Genomic DNA, 15,558 nt, shown 5'->3' with positions numbered 1-15,558 from the left:
ATATCTGTCATCTCCTCAAAAAGGACAATTAAATGGTGAAATCAACCCTGCATCCACCTCTTGTGCTGGCAGCTCGTTCTACACTTATCACCCTCTGAGTGAAGTTCCCCCTCATGTTCCCCTACTGCTATCATGTAAGACCTGCTCTACTTGGTCCTCCCAAAGTGCAACACCTTACACCTGTCTGCATTAAATTTCATCTGCCCATTTTTCCAGCTGGTCCAGATCCCTCTACAAGCTTTGATAGTCTTCTTTGCTGTCCGCTACACCCCCAATCTTGGTGTCATCTGAAAATTTGCTGATGTCATTTTCCACATTATCATCCAGTACGGTACAGTAGATGACAAGTAACAGCAGACCCAGTACTGATCCCTGTGGCACACCACTAGTCACAGACCTCCAGTCACAGAGGCAACTATCTACAACCACTCTCTGCTTTCTTCCATGAAGCCAATATCCAATCCAATTTACTGCCTCATCTTGAATGCCAAGTGACTGAACCTTCTTGACCAACGTCCCTTACAGGACTTTGTCAAAGGAGTTACTGAAATCCATGCAGCTAACTTCTACTACCTTGCCTTCAACTTCTTGAAAACCTCTAAAAGTTTGGTTAGATACGACCTACTATGCGCAAAGCCTTACTTACTATCCCTAGTCAGTCGCTGTCTATCCATATATATCTGGTCCCTTTGAATACTCCAATAACTTTCCCGCTACTGAGGTCAGGCTTACCGGCCTATAACTTCCTGTCTTATTCTTAGAGCCTTTCTTAAACAACAGAAGAACATTAGCTATTTTCCAATCCTCTGGCACCTCACCTGTGGCTAAAGGTGTTTCAAACATCTCTGCTTGGGCCCCTGCAATTCCCTGCACTAGTCTCCCAGTGTCAATGTCAAACCCTGGGTATATATCCACCCTAATTTGACTCAAGACAGCAAACACCTCCTCTTTGATCTGTACAGGGCCCATGACCTTGCTTTTTTATTGCCTCACATCTATAGAGTCTATGTCTGTCTCCTGAGTAAATGCAAATGCCAAAAATCCATTTAAGGTCTCCCCCATCTCTTTCAGCTCCGTTCTGATCTTCCAGAGGACCAATTTTGATGTCAGGCTCATTCACTTGGTAATTTCCTGGTTTGTTCTTTCTTAAACAATGAATTACATTGGCTACTCTCCAGTCTTAAGCTCACCACACTAGAGTTTAGAAGAATGAGGGGTGATCTCATTGAAACCTACCGAATACTCAAAGGCCTGGATAGAGTGGATGTGCAGAGGATGTTTTCAATAGTGGGAGTGTCTAGGACCAGAGAACACAGCTGCAGAATAGGATCCCTGATAAAGGATCTTGTCCTGAAATGTTGACTGTACTCTTTTCCCTAGATACTGCCTGGCCTGCTGAGTTCCTCCAGCATTTTGTGTGTGTTGCTCAGAATAGGATCTTCCTTTAAGGCAGAGATGAGGAGGAATTTCTTTAGCCAGAGGGTGGCAAATTTGTGGAATTCATTGCCATAAGATGGCTGTGGAAGCCAAGTCATTGGATATATTTAAAGAAGAGCTTGGTAGGCTCTTGATGGAGATGCTGGAAATGCTGGGAGAACTCAGCAAATCAGACAACACTTGTGGACATAAACAGTCCTCATGTTTGGGCTGAGACCCTTTTAGTAGGGGCATAAAAGGTGGGAGGATGAGGTTGAGAGGGAAAATAAATCAGCCATGATTGAATGGAGTAGACTCGATTGGCCGAATGACCTCATTCATCTCTTATGTCTTATGGTCTTAAGAAAGACATAAAGACCTCTATCCAGGTCCTGGCATTCTCTTCTCTTTCTTCTCAAAAACTTGTAATAGATTCTCTCAGATTTCTACAGATTTACAATAGTTAGTACTTGGAGAGGCAGCTGCTCTGTTCTTGAGCTGCTGAACCTGCAGAGAATGCTAAACATAGCCCAATCCATCAGGGGTTTGTTAATTCCTTTCGTCCAATCTGTGTTGCTTCAGGAAGACTCGTAAGGAAGTCTAGGGTCATGCCACATTGACCATTCCTGATTAAATTTTTTGACTAATGACATAGTCATTTTATTGTAGAGAGATTCATTGGAAGTTGGGAGTTTGGGGCTGTATTTAGTCTGTCTGAAGTTAATTGGCACTTTCCCCTTTGATACAGAGGGTGATTGTGGTTGTGTTTTGCCAAGAGCAAGTGATAACTATGGGAGATTTCAGGTTGTGCTGAATGGACAGTTACATTTGATCTGATTCGGTATTTCATTGAATTTAAGAATTTCTTCAGCAATTTGCTTTCCCCATTTGGTCACCTGTCCCGAATTCAAGGAAACGTGGGAATGAGAAAAAGGGGGAGGGAGAGGGGGAGGGGGAGAGGCAGACACACAGAGGCAAACATGGAGACACAGACACAGAAAAGACAAATATACAGACGGAACACACAAGAGCCACACACACAGAAGCACAGACCTCACACAAACATACTGATACATAGACACAAATGTACAAAAACAGAGGAGACAAATACACATGACACAGGCCCTCAGATTCATGTATACACTCACAAATGTGCTCACATATAAAGGAGACGCAAACTCACACCAACAGATAAACAGACACACAACCATCGAGAGAATCCCAGACACATAACTATATATATGCACAGAGAGAGTGAAAGTGAAGGGCAAGGAAGAAGGTGGAGGGGGCAGAAGGAGCAGCTGGAAGGAGAGAGAGAGAGAGGTAGCAATCCGAGTGGGAGCGTGAGGGCAGAAGGGGAGGGAGCTTGCAAAGGGGGAGAAGATGGGGAGGGGAGACGGCGGGCAGAGGGGGGAGTTGGTGGGTGGAGGGCGTAGGGGGAGATGGCAGGCGGAGGGGGGAGACAGAGAGGAAGGGGAGGGAGAAGGCAGAGGACGAGTGGCGAGGGAAGGGAGGAAGTGGGAGATACAGGCACGAGGATACTACTCCATAGAATGTCCATAATTGGAAAGGGACTCATTAACCTTGTGGGTCCCATAATACAATTAGGGCCAAATGCAACTTCTTTTCTTGGCTTTTATTTATTGGAATTCAAGAAAATTTTCACAACCACGAAAATTTCATTCCACAAAGTTGGTCTTGAAACACTTCCTTGGCAGGAAAACAAATAAATCACCCCTTTTTAGCAGCAGGGGTTTAAAAAAAAAGACCAAGAATCTTTGGCAACTTGTTTTTTGGAACTGTTAAAAGTCTGTTCAAAACCTCCCCAAAAGGAGCATCAACCAATTTCCTTCATGCTTTCCATGTGAGGTCCAAATAGTTCCACTCCTCATGTTGGTTCACCAGAGTGGATTACTCAGTGACAATGTAGTGTTTTGGCTGCAGAGAAATACTGGGCTTGTTCATCCTCAGGTCAGTCCTAACAGCAGCAAACTGCAGAGAGATGTGAGAGGGTGGTGGGAGAGAGGGTGAACAAGGAGTTAGGTCTGTTGTAGTGCACACAGATGGAACACTCAGCACAAGATGTATCAGCTGTAGTTCTGCTCAGCCCGCGGGTGATAACCAGGTATGATAGGGGAAGACCAGACATCACCATCAGTCACCCAGGAACATTACTGTGGGAAGAGTGGTGAGGAGGGAGTGTTGTGCTATGGGAGGAGCAGTGAAGGAGCACATTGCTGACAGAGAGGTAATGAGGGAGCTCACTGGGATAGGTGCTGAGGAGGGAAAAACCACACTGTGGGAGAGGAGTGAATGCCATGCTGAGGAGGGGCGGTGAGGTGGGAACGTGGTGCTGAGGAGGGGTGGTGAGGAGCGAGCATTGTGCTGAGGGAGGGGCGGTGAGGAGTGAACACTGCACTGAGGGAGGGGTGGTGAGGAAGGAGCACCTTACTGTGGAAGTGCCAGTGAACAGCTGTGCAGAGGAAGGAGCAGTGAGGAGTGAGTTCTGTGCAGCAGGGGTGATGAGAAGAGAGCACTGTGCTGTAGGAGGAGCAGTAAGGACAGAGCGCTGTTTTTGCGGAAGGATCAGGGGTTAGCACAAGTTAGTCGGAGGGACAATGGGCAGAGAGTGCCACACAGGTGGAGCTCTGAAATCTCCCAGACTGGGGTGTTAGAGTGAAACCCAAGGTCATGACTGGAGGAAGGCAAAGGTATGTTCTCACTAACCAGCACTGCTCAACTGTGGAGTTAGCTGGACCGAAGGATGTTTCTGCGATGGGGTGACATGGGTGCTGAGGTTGGAAAGTTGTCTGAAGCAGGGCAGCAGACCACAATTCATAGGTGTTGGAACCTCTCATCCCTCCATCTCCATCAGTGACAGAGGAGAGCCTCACCTTCACTGACAAACGGGCTCCCAGATATGTGGACAACCACCACCCCCCCCCCCCCCTCCATCCCCAGCAGCCTGGACCAGGGCTTCAGGCAGCTTCTTACCTCAGGAAGACAGGACACAAGAGAGCTTCTTGGCAGCCTCTTGAGGAATTGCCATCAGTGCATTCTGAAGTTCCTGGGGGAAGCATTGGGATATATCCTTCAACAGCATCACCAAGGTGTTCTGACTTTCTGTATTAAATAAAGACAAACATTAGTGCAGTGCATTTCTGATGGAGGTACACAATGTGTGATGGATACACTGAGTACTGGAATGACCGACGTGGGTACACGCAGCTGTGTGACTGACGTGGGTACATATTTAATGTGCAAATGAAGCTGACAATAATAGATAAGATGATACAAGCCAGAAGCCCAGAGGTTATAACAGTGTATGAGATTGTATTACCAAGGAATATAGAGTGTCTTATTGAGCACACTTCAGAGACACAAAGTGAAGAGATGAAGTGATTATTGATACGGCGGACTGCATAGCCGAAGTACCATGATATGTATGACCGGCAGAGATTCACAGTGGTACATGTGAACCTCTGTTGTGTAGTACTGAGCTCCATGTCTTTAATGGCTGGTGCACACAGAGGAATATGGATGGGTAGGTTTGTGAATACCAAGTCCTGGCAGGTTGTAGATTTTCAGCCACATAAATAAAGCACAAGTGTTTTTACCTTCTTTGAGCTGGTCTGTACCAATCACTTCAGCAAAAACAGTCAGTAACTGCTGCAAATGTCGAATAACCTAAAGATCAGCCAGGTAAATAAGAAACAGGCCATTGAGTAAGCAATGAACGGCCTTCTTTACCTCCCCCCTCCCCGTCCCATGACTTCACTTCACTGATCCATAAAGTTGGCAGAGGAAACAGTGTTTCTAACCGACATGGTAGAGGTGTTAAACTACGGTCGACTACAATCACTTCGTTCTGTTAGGTAGACATGCTTCCCACAACACACCCTAAGTTTAAGGTGGGAGGAGGATTTTGGGGCTCGCTGCCAGAGGAGCTGGTGGTATCAGATAGAATTATTACATTTGGAAGCATTTAAACAGACACTACATATACTCCAGGCAGACAAGGGGACTGAATGCTTGTAAATGGTACTAGTGTAGGTGGGCATGGATCTGGTGTGGTGAGGCCCAATTTTCAGCAGAACCTGTACTCCCCCCAAAGTTGTCCAGTGCCTCCTACTCCCTGGTTGCCTCACCTGACTGGAGTTGCTTTTGTACATGAAGGCGATGCAGTTAAAGACTGTAACATTTTCTTCAAGGTCTTCTTTCAGCGGCAGAGATCGAACCAGGACGGGAAACACCTTCCAACACAAATGGAGAGGATGCAATAATTCAACTGGCCTGACTGGATTGGGCTCATCCTTGACCACACAGAGACAAACAGCACTGTCACCATACTTCGGCCTGTTCTCCCATTGAGGAGATTAGCAGCGCCCCGATGTTGATGTTCCGTCTGGACAGTGTTGGGGTGTTCGCAGTGGCTGATACACACTGGATGAAACCTCTCAGCCTCGCTTCCCCGGCATCTCTCCTAAGAGACTAAATCTCTAGGATGAAAGGCTTTGGAGAGGGTCCTGAAGAGGTTCACAAGACTGATCCCAGGAATGGAAGGGTTAATATATGAGGAGTGCTTGATAGCTCTGGACCTATACTCACTAGAGTTCAAAAGAATGAGGGGGATCTCACTGAAACCTACCAAATACTGAAACACCAGACAGAATGTTTCCTATAGTCGGGCAGTCTAGGACCAGAGGTCACACCCTCAGAACAGCATGATATTTCTTCAGAACAGAGATAATGAGGAATTTCTTTAGCCAAAGGTTGGTGGATCTGTTGAACTCATTGCCACAGACAGCTGTAGAGGCCAAGTCACTGGGTATTATTTGAAGTGGAGTTTGATAGGTTCTTGATTAGTAAGGGTGTCAAAGGTTATGGGGAGAAGACAGGATAATGGGGTTGAGAAGGAAAATAAATCAGCTATGATCGAAAGACAGTGCAGACTTGATGGCTGAACGGCTTAATTTTGCTGGATTGCACAACCGCACCTAACTCTGGTATGTCTTCCCACAGTGTCCCTTATTCTGCCACCATGATCCCCATATACCACACCATGCAGAGCACTCTCCCTGTGCCCCTCATGAGATCCCATCTTCCCCGGATTTCAGATCCATTTCCAGTAGGGATGGGTTTGGGACAGGGGTGTGGGAAACCATGGGCCTGTGTTATTCCCTTACCTGTTCCACAGGCACACCTGCCAGGTTGGTCATCATCATTCGGGATACGGCTCCACAAACATTGTCCACCACTCGCTGGTTCTGTTCTCGGGCAATGGTGGATGACAGGATCCCCAGCAGAGAAGGGTAGTGTCTGACGATGAGTGTTAAGGAACTGACAGCAGAGCTGAACCAGGGTCCCAAAGACAAAAGACAACTGACATTCCACTTCTCCTTAGGCACCAACATTTATCAGGGACAGCCTCCTGCTGGACTCACGACAGTGAGTCTGGCAACACATACACAAAGACAGAAATAGAAGTGTACATATATCAACACTACACAACTAAGATGTGGAAAAGGAGAGACAAACAGACAAAGTGGAAGACAGAGGCACGGAGAGGGGGAGGGGAGAGAAGGAGTGGGGCGGGGGGGGGGAGAGAGAGAGAGAGAGAGAGAGGATATGTTGAGAATGTTTATATTTTCTTGCAAGTCCAGGATACTCAAATATAGCTTCCTTTGCTTGCTCAGCGAGCACTCCAATGCCGAAGACAGAATTGCTGCGCACCTCCTCGTCCGTGTCGCGGGCTCCAGCCTGAAGCACTGGCAGCAAACGGGGTACAAACTGCACTGTAGCTGGCCCCAAGGCCTGAACCGTCTCAGCAATTGACCCGATGGCAAAGGATTTCTCGGCCACGGTGCAGCTTGGTTTCTGAAACACAAGATCGGTTCTTGTCCATTATCCAGACAGTGGCCCAATGGCCTTCCCTCTAACTCAAGTCCCACAAATCTGTTGGGGCAACAGTTCAGGTCTTTGGCCAATCTTACCCCTTAAATCTCGCCCTTCTCACCTTAAAACTGTGTCGACCAGTTTTAGACTCACCTAGCCTGGGAAAAAGACTGTGACCATCCACCTTATCTATAGCCTTCTTTAATCAAGGGAAAACAATCACTGCCTGTCCTGCCTTTCTTATAGCTTGAGTCCTTCATCCCAGCAAAATGGTTTTTGCAACCTCTCCACCTTATTACATTTTTATGAAGGTAATGGCCACCATTTCTTGGAGAACACCAGAGATCTCAGGCACACTAGGTCCCAATCTAGGAGTCCAGAACTCTTTTCTGGGTTACTGTGCCTGTCTGCCCAGACACAGCCCACAAGGCTTGCGCATTTCCTTTATTAGGAAATGTTGGGGGGGGGGGGGGGGGGAAGAGAGCTGGTGGAAGGGTGGAAGGGGCAGAGGAGTTCATTTGAACACAGATCTGCTCCCGTGACACCTACAGTTCTCTCATGGCTGTAAAGAACAGTAGGTCCTGTTGGTCTGTGCCAATGCTCCTCTCTCATGTCACCTGTCTGCCAGCCAATCTGCCAGATTCTCCTACCCCTCAGCACCCCATCCACCACCCAATCTGCCACCTTCCTACCCCTCTGCACCACATCTGCCCTTGATCATGGTGGAGCAACCACCAGCATTTCCGTGCTAAAGCAGTACCTACCGTTTTACATAGCAGTAGGGGCAGGAATCCAGCAAAGTATGGGGCGAAGATCTGCCCTCCCACTGCAGTGGCCAGTAGGGGAATGCCCTCTCCTGCGTACTCCAGCAGGATGGAGTCGTACTCTGCCTGCAAGACAGGAAAACATGTGAGGAGCACAAAGTGACTGGCTGAAATCTGTCCTAAGACAGTGCTGGCCCTATTGCAAGTGACTGCAGACTTACAGAAGGGGAACAGGCACTTTGGCCTGACTCATCCATGACGACTGTGTGTCCAGTGAGCTAGTTCCATCTGTCCACATTCGCCCACTGCACTCTAAACATCTCCTATCCATCTACTTACCTAGGTGGCTTTTAATGTTGTTAATGTGCCCACATCAACCTCTATTTTTGGCAGCTCTTTCCAGACATGCACAACCATCAGCGTGAAGAAGCTTCCCCAATGTCCCTTTTAAATCTTGTTTAAATCTCTGCCCTCTTGCTTTTTAGCACCCTCTCCCTGGGGGGAAAAGAAAAGCTATGTCTTTTCACCCTGTCTATGCCCCTCATGATCTTATATACCTGCACCAGGTCAACCATCAATCACCTACATTGCAGGGAACAAGGTCCTATAAAAATAAAAAGGAATAAAGACAGAATTGAAGGAGATAAGTTTGCTCCCCACACAAAACATCTTGACTACACTTCAACAGGAGTGATACAAAGGGACCTAGGAGAACAAGTACACATTCCCTCAAAGTGGAGTTGCAGGTAGGGCTATAGTCATAGAACAATGCTGTCTGCATACAAGCCTTTCTGCCTAACCAGTTCATGCTGACCATGGTATCTACTCAGCTAGTTCCAGTTTCCTGCGTATGGCCCGCATCCCTGTAAGCCTCTGGCCTCTGCTAAAGGAAGTGGTTGAGTAACAATATGGATAGGAAAGGATGGAACAGTACAGGACAGGTCACTGTGCTGATCTTGATGCCTATTTATAGTGAATAATTCTCCCCCTGGGTATCATTCATATCCCTCAATTTCCTTAATATTCATAAGTCTATCCAAAAGTCTCTAACACCACCAAATTGCTAGCTTCCAGTATTACCCCAGGAACCCTCTGCAGACAATGAACACTATTTTGTCCCTCACTTTTGTCCCTTAACTTTCTCCCCTTAACCTTATAACCCATGTCCTTTGGTGTTTGACATTTCTACCCTGGGGAAAAGATTAAAACCTCTATCAAGTTTCATCTTAGCCTCTGACACTAAGAGAGCAACCTATCTTTCCTGATAGCTCATAGCGTCTAATATAGCTGTTCCCTCTTCACAATGTCTGCATCCTTCCTATAATGGAGTGGCCATAGGTGCACACAGTACTCCCGGTGCAGTCTGACTGAAGTTTTATGGTTTTAAAGATTAGAGCAATATAGGCAAAATGTAAGCAAATGGGACTGGCTCAGTCAGCAACTTGATCAGCATGGACCAGTTGGGTCTAAGACCAACTTAAGTCTGTGCTACGACTGTAAAATCACTGGGAGTGCCTTGGACTTGATTTATTTGATTTTATTGTAATTCAGCCACAGGATAAGAAGACTTTGCGGTTTTCAGTAATTATCTGGTTTGCTGTAAGAAAACTGACTGTTGTCGGTTTTATTGCATGGAGTCTTTACCCTGACTACATCTCACTGATCGACACTATGCTAGTAAACAATGTGAAGGATTGGTTTTAAATAATGTCTGTGCAACTTCTTCTCCAGAACACTACAATGCAAGGTCAGTGCCCTCAAACTTCGCTTCCAAGTCCCAGTCCCACAGTTTTGGGCTGACCTCTCTGGAGAGGTGAGGTAGCCAAAGGGTGCAAGGTAGACTTTCTGCTACCTCAGCTCAGAGAACAATCTGGAGCAGGGAGGTGGAACACAAAACCAAGACCTGACAAGGTTCCCTTGGATCCTGGGGGAGGCAAGTGCAGAAATTGCCTGGGCTCTCGCAGAGATATTTAAATTATCCTTAGTGACAGGTGAGGTACTGGAGGATTGAAGGATAGCTAGCATTGTTCCACTGTTTAAGAAAGGCTCTAAGAATAAACGAGGAAATTACAGGCTGGTGAGCCTGACACCAGTATTGAAAGCTATTCTAAGGGACCAGATATATATTGTAAGTATTTGGATAAACAGGGATTGATTAGGGCTTTATGCATGGTAGGTCATGTCTAACCAATCTTACAGGGTTTTTCTAGGAAGTTACCAGTAAAGCTGATGAAGGCAAGGTAGTGAAAGTTATCTACATGGACTTTATTTAGCAAGATAGTTGACAAGATCCCACAATATAAGTTAGTCAAGAAAGTTCAGTTGCTTGGCATTCAAGATGAGGTAGTAAATTGAATTAGACATTGTCTTTCTGGGAGAAGCCAGAGAGTGGTAGTAGATCTGACTAGAGGCCTGTGACAAGTGGAGTGCTGCAGGGATCAGTACTGGGTCCGTTGTTATTTGTCATCTATATCAACGATCTGGATAACAATGTGGTTAACTGGATCAGCAAATTTTTGGATGACACCAAGATTGGGGTGCAATGGACAGTGACGAAGACTATCAGAGCTTTCAGCTGTATCTGAATCAGCTGAAAAAATGGGCTGAAGAACAGCAGATTGAATTTAATGCAGACAAGTGCAAGATTTTGCACTTTGGTAGAACCAGCCAGGGTAGGTCTTACAGTGAACGTATGGCATTGAGAAGTGTGTTTGAACAGAGGGATCTCGGAATGCAGGTACGTAATTCATTGAAAGTGGTGGCACAGATAGATCAGGTTGTAAAGAAAGCTTCTGGCACACTGGCCCTTCAAAAATCAACGTATTGAATACCTGAGAAAGAATGTTAAGTTGAAATTGCACAAGACATTGGTGAGGCCTAATTTGGAGTTTTGTGTGCAGTTTTGGTCACATACATATAAGAAAGATGTAAATAAAATTGAAAAAGTAGAGAAAATTTACAAGGATTTTGCCTGGACTGGAGGACCTGATGATAAGGAAAGACTGAATAGGTTAGGACATCACTCCTTGGAATGGAGAAGATTGAAGGGAGATTTGATAGAGGAATACAAAATTATGAAAGGTATAGATATGGTAAATGTAAGCAGGCTTTTTCCTCAGAGGTAGGTGGGACTACAACCAGAGGTCATGGGTTAGGGGTGACAGGTAAAAGGTTTAAGGGAAACATGAGAGAAAACTTCTTCACTCAGAGGGCGGTGAGAGTGTGGAATGACCTGCTAGCACAAGTGATGGATGCAATTTTGATTTCACCATTTAAGATAAGTTTGGATAGGTACATGGATGGGAGGGGTATGGCCGGGTGCAGGACAATGCGATTAGGAAGTTTAAATGGTATGGCATAGACTAGATGGGCTGAAGGGTCAGTTTCTGTACTGTAGTTTTCTATGACTCTATGACCATTCTTCCCAGTGTCTGACTGGAGGGGCAACAACTTGCCTGGGACTGGATGTGAGATACAGCCAGGTGTTTCAGCACCAAGTAGAACATGGTTATGTTCTCAGACACTAGAGGAGAAAGTGAGACTGGAGATCCAGTGTTGGACTAGAAATACAGAGTAGCCAGAGATGGCTTAGTTGTGGTGGAGGTAATGGAAGCAGCAACCAATAAAAGGGGCAAGTTATTTATATAACAGTGACAAGAAAACAGTCAGCAAAGCAATAGGTGGAAGAGAGAAAAGGAGAGCAGAGGAAGGGACAAGGGAAGGGAAGGGGTTGAGTATAGTAGGGGCAAAATCCCTATTCAGAGGCAAACCTATCTGCATGATGCTACTGAGAGAATGGAAGGGGAAGAGGAAAGGGGTCAGAAATGAATAAAGCACATGCTCCGTCATGACACTTTGTATTCTGCTCCTTCCGAAATTTCTCAGACATGGAAGGAGGTTCTCCAGTTTCTGGCTGCATGCCCACCCCCAGATCCCAAAGGCAGAATTCTTCTGTGCCTGTGCATACATGTGCATTAACAGGCTAAACCTGCTCTTAAGTAGTCCAGAGATGCCTGCCTACTTCCTGAAGCAGAACAGAAACTATGCTAAACTTTCAAAAGCTCTCGGCACCCAGCTGAATGCATGCTGCCTGAACTCTTCCAACATCCAATGAGAGACATGAGGAAGATCAAAGGCTGGCTGGCTTTGTATCCTGTTATGACTCAGCTTCTCTTCCACACAGAGCTTAGGTAACCGAAGAGTTTTATAACTAGCAGGTTTATTACAATTAAGTATGGGTTTGCTAAAGATGACACACTGCCTTGAAGCACTGAGGATTGTCAACAATTTGGCTTGCGCAAAGAATTCCATGCTTACAGCCAGTCAGCGGACAGGCCATTGTTTTCTCCTCTTTACATTATTATTGTGTATATTATTATTCTGTATTTTATTATTGGTTAAGTCTGCGCACTGCTAAGTGTGTTTTTAAATGCTACTGCTGTAACGAAAGAAACTGGCTCTCGGGATCAATAAGGTACTTATTATTGTTCTTATTAAGAGACCGTAAGACACAGGAGCAGAATTAGGCCATTTGACCCATCGAGTCTGCTCTGCAATTCAATCATGGCTGATCCTTTTTTTAAATCCCTTCCTCAGCCCCACTCCCTGGCCTTAAACTTTGATGTCATGTCCAATCAAGAACAGCAAGCTCTGCCTTAAATACACCCAAAGACCTGGCCTCCACAGCTGCCTGTGTTAATAAATTCCATAAGTTCACCACCCTCTGGCTAAAGAAATTTCAATGCCCCTCTATTCTGAGGCTGTGCCCTCTTGTCCTAGACTCCCCCACCATGGGCAACATCCATTCAACATCTGCCATATCTGGATCTTTCAACTTTCAAAAGGTTTCAATGATATCCTCCCTCATCCTTCTAAATTCCAGCAAGTACAGAACCAGAGCCATCAAACGTTCTTCATATGATAACCCTTTCATTCCCGAAAACATCCTTGTGAACCTCCTCTGAACTCCTCCAATGCCAGCACATCTTCTCTTAGATGAGGACAAAACTGTTTACAATACTCAAGGTGAAGCCTCACTAGTGTCTTATAAAACCTCACATACCTGCTTTTGTACATTAGATCTCTTGAAATGAATGCTAACATTGCATTTGCCTTCCTCACCACCTTCCTCAATCTTTTGGTTGTTCTGCACAAGGACTCCCAAATCCCTTTACATTTCAAATTATTGGATTTTCTCTTCATTTAGCAAATAGACTGCACATTTATTCCTTCTACCAAAATGCATGACTATGCATTTTCCAACATTGTATTTCATTTGCCACATTCTTGCCCATTCTCCTAATTGGTCTAAGTCCTTCTGCAGCCTACCTGTTTCCTCAACACTACCTGCCCCTCCACCAATCTTCGTATCCTCTGCAAACTTAGCAACAAAGTAATCTATTCCATCATCTAAATCACTGAGGTAGATCATAAAAAGAAGCAGTCCCAACACTGACCCCTGCAGAACACCATTCACTGCCTCCTACCAATCAGCCAATGCTCTAACCATGCCAGTAACTTTCCTGGAATACGATGGGCTCTTAACTTGGTAAGCAGTCTCATGTGTGGTACCTTATCAAAGGCCTTCTGAAAGTCCAAATATACAACACCCACTGCATCCCCTTTACCTATTCTACTTGTACTCTCCTCAAAGAATTCCAACAGGTCTGTCAGGCAAGATTTTCCCTTGAGGAAACCATGCTGACTTTGTCCTATCTTGTCCTGTGTTACCAAGTGCTCTATAACCTCATCATGATAATCTCTACGTCACAGGTACATCAAGGACAGCTCTGTTCTCATCTTACTTGGCAGTCTTATGCTGTTCCTGGCTACAGGCACTGGGGCTCCTTGGAGTGTTCAAATTAGGAAGGGGTATAGGTGTTGGAATTGGTTTATTATTGTCACAAGTACCAAGGTAAAGTGACAAGCCTGTCTTACATACTTTTCACACAGATCAAGTCATTACATAGTGCACTTTAAGTAGAACAAGGTAAAACAATGACAATATAGATGTAAGAGGAGAGATGAGGGAATGTCTGGGGTCTTTATTTATGCTGGCTGCTTTAGTGAGGCAGTGAGATGTATGGACAGAGTCCATGGAGAGGAGGCTGGTTTCTGTGATGTGCTGAGTTGTATCCAAATCTCTCTACAGTTTCTTGCAGTCACAGGCAGAGCAGTTGTCACACCAAACCATGATGCATTGATAAAAATTAGTAAGGGTCAACAGGGAAATGCCATATTTCTTTAGCCAGCTGAGGAAGTTGAGGTGTTGGTGATGTTTTTAAGGACTTGAAGCTCTCAACCTCAACACTACTGATGTGGACAGGAGCTTATGCCCTGCACCCCTCCTCAGCTTTCTTAAGACAATAACCAGCTCTTCTATTTTGCTGACATTGAAGAAAGTTTGTCACGACACCATATCAGTAAGCTCTCTATCTTCTTCCTAGACTCTGACTCATTGTTAGAGATATGGGCCACTAGTGGTATCACCTGTAAACTTGTAGATGGAGCTGGAACAGAATCTGGCCATGTAGTCATGAGTGTACAGCTGAGGACACAACCTTGTGGAGCACCAGTTTAGAATAATCATGGTGGAGATGTTGTTGCCTATCTTTACTGACTGTGGATGCAGTTGCAAAGGGAGGTGTTGAGTCCAAGATCAAGGAATTTGATGCTGAGTTTGCCTGAATTATAGTATTGAAGGTGGAGATGCTGCATGAAAGGGTAAAAGAAGGGGCCTGCCAAAGACACTGCATCCATTAACTTCATCCCTTCACCTCAGAACACAGAGTCACAAAAGTTAGTGGAGTTTAATCATTCTTGCAAAGAAGGCAGCTCGTGAACTATTGCAGACAGCTAGACCCCACACAGCAGGCCAAAAATGGTTTAGGATTGGAATTTGTGTGAAGTTCAACGTCTTCTACATGGCATCAAGAGAGGGAGTCCACCAAGCGGTCACCTGGTTTCTCTGATGCAGAGGAGCTGAATACTGAATTGCAAGAAGATTGCGAGGTGGATCCACAGATTATTCAGTAAATAGTGTACAGGGGAGCTTCAGATAACAGAAGAGCGATTTGTGTGGGGGAAGGAAGTGAGGGGAGGGAGAATAAATGCCTGCCTTGCCACCAACGCTGTAAGTTTTTGGGTTAAACACAATCAGCTGGAGGAACTCAGGTCAGGCAGCCTCCGTGGAGAAAAGGAATGGCTCGATGTCAAGACCCTGCATCAAGACAGACCACAATCTGAAACGCTGACCCTCCGTCTGCCTCAGCAGATGCTGCCTGACCTGCTGAGCTCACCCAGCTATTTGATTTTTGCCCCAGTCTTTGGTCCCCATCTGACACTCTTGGCTTGTTGCTTCCCCCAGGCTACGTCCTCCTCTGCTGACTAGTGAAACTGCACCTACCCAATGAAGTGAGCTCCCTGAGAAGCAGTTTTCCTCAATGCCTTTCCTGATGCCAGCCCTCATCGCCACAGAGGTCTA

General features: G+C 45.7%; 1 protein-coding gene across 1 annotated transcript in view; it reads right to left on the bottom strand.

Moving 5' to 3' along the window:
* Nucleotides 1-3,037: 3,037 nt before the first annotated feature.
* Nucleotides 3,038-15,558, bottom strand: part of ipo4 (importin 4) — an 81,136-nt gene continuing 68,615 nt past the window's right edge. The window contains exons 25-31 of the mRNA XM_059950729.1: nucleotides 8,076-8,201; nucleotides 7,085-7,293; nucleotides 6,603-6,735; nucleotides 5,565-5,669; nucleotides 5,034-5,103; nucleotides 4,411-4,539; nucleotides 3,038-3,408 (exon numbers count right to left, since the gene is read on the bottom strand). Coding sequence (XP_059806712.1) covers nucleotides 4,412-4,539; nucleotides 5,034-5,103; nucleotides 5,565-5,669; nucleotides 6,603-6,735; nucleotides 7,085-7,293; nucleotides 8,076-8,201 — 771 coding nt within the window. The 3' untranslated portion in view covers nucleotides 3,038-3,408; nucleotide 4,411. The remainder of the gene's footprint in view (nucleotides 3,409-4,410; nucleotides 4,540-5,033; nucleotides 5,104-5,564; nucleotides 5,670-6,602; nucleotides 6,736-7,084; nucleotides 7,294-8,075; nucleotides 8,202-15,558) is intronic.

Source organism: Hypanus sabinus, chromosome 26, assembly GCF_030144855.1.
Source record: "Hypanus sabinus isolate sHypSab1 chromosome 26, sHypSab1.hap1, whole genome shotgun sequence".
Lineage (NCBI taxonomy): Eukaryota > Metazoa > Chordata > Chondrichthyes > Myliobatiformes > Dasyatidae > Hypanus > Hypanus sabinus.
This window is presented reverse-complemented; position numbering and strand designations above follow the sequence as displayed.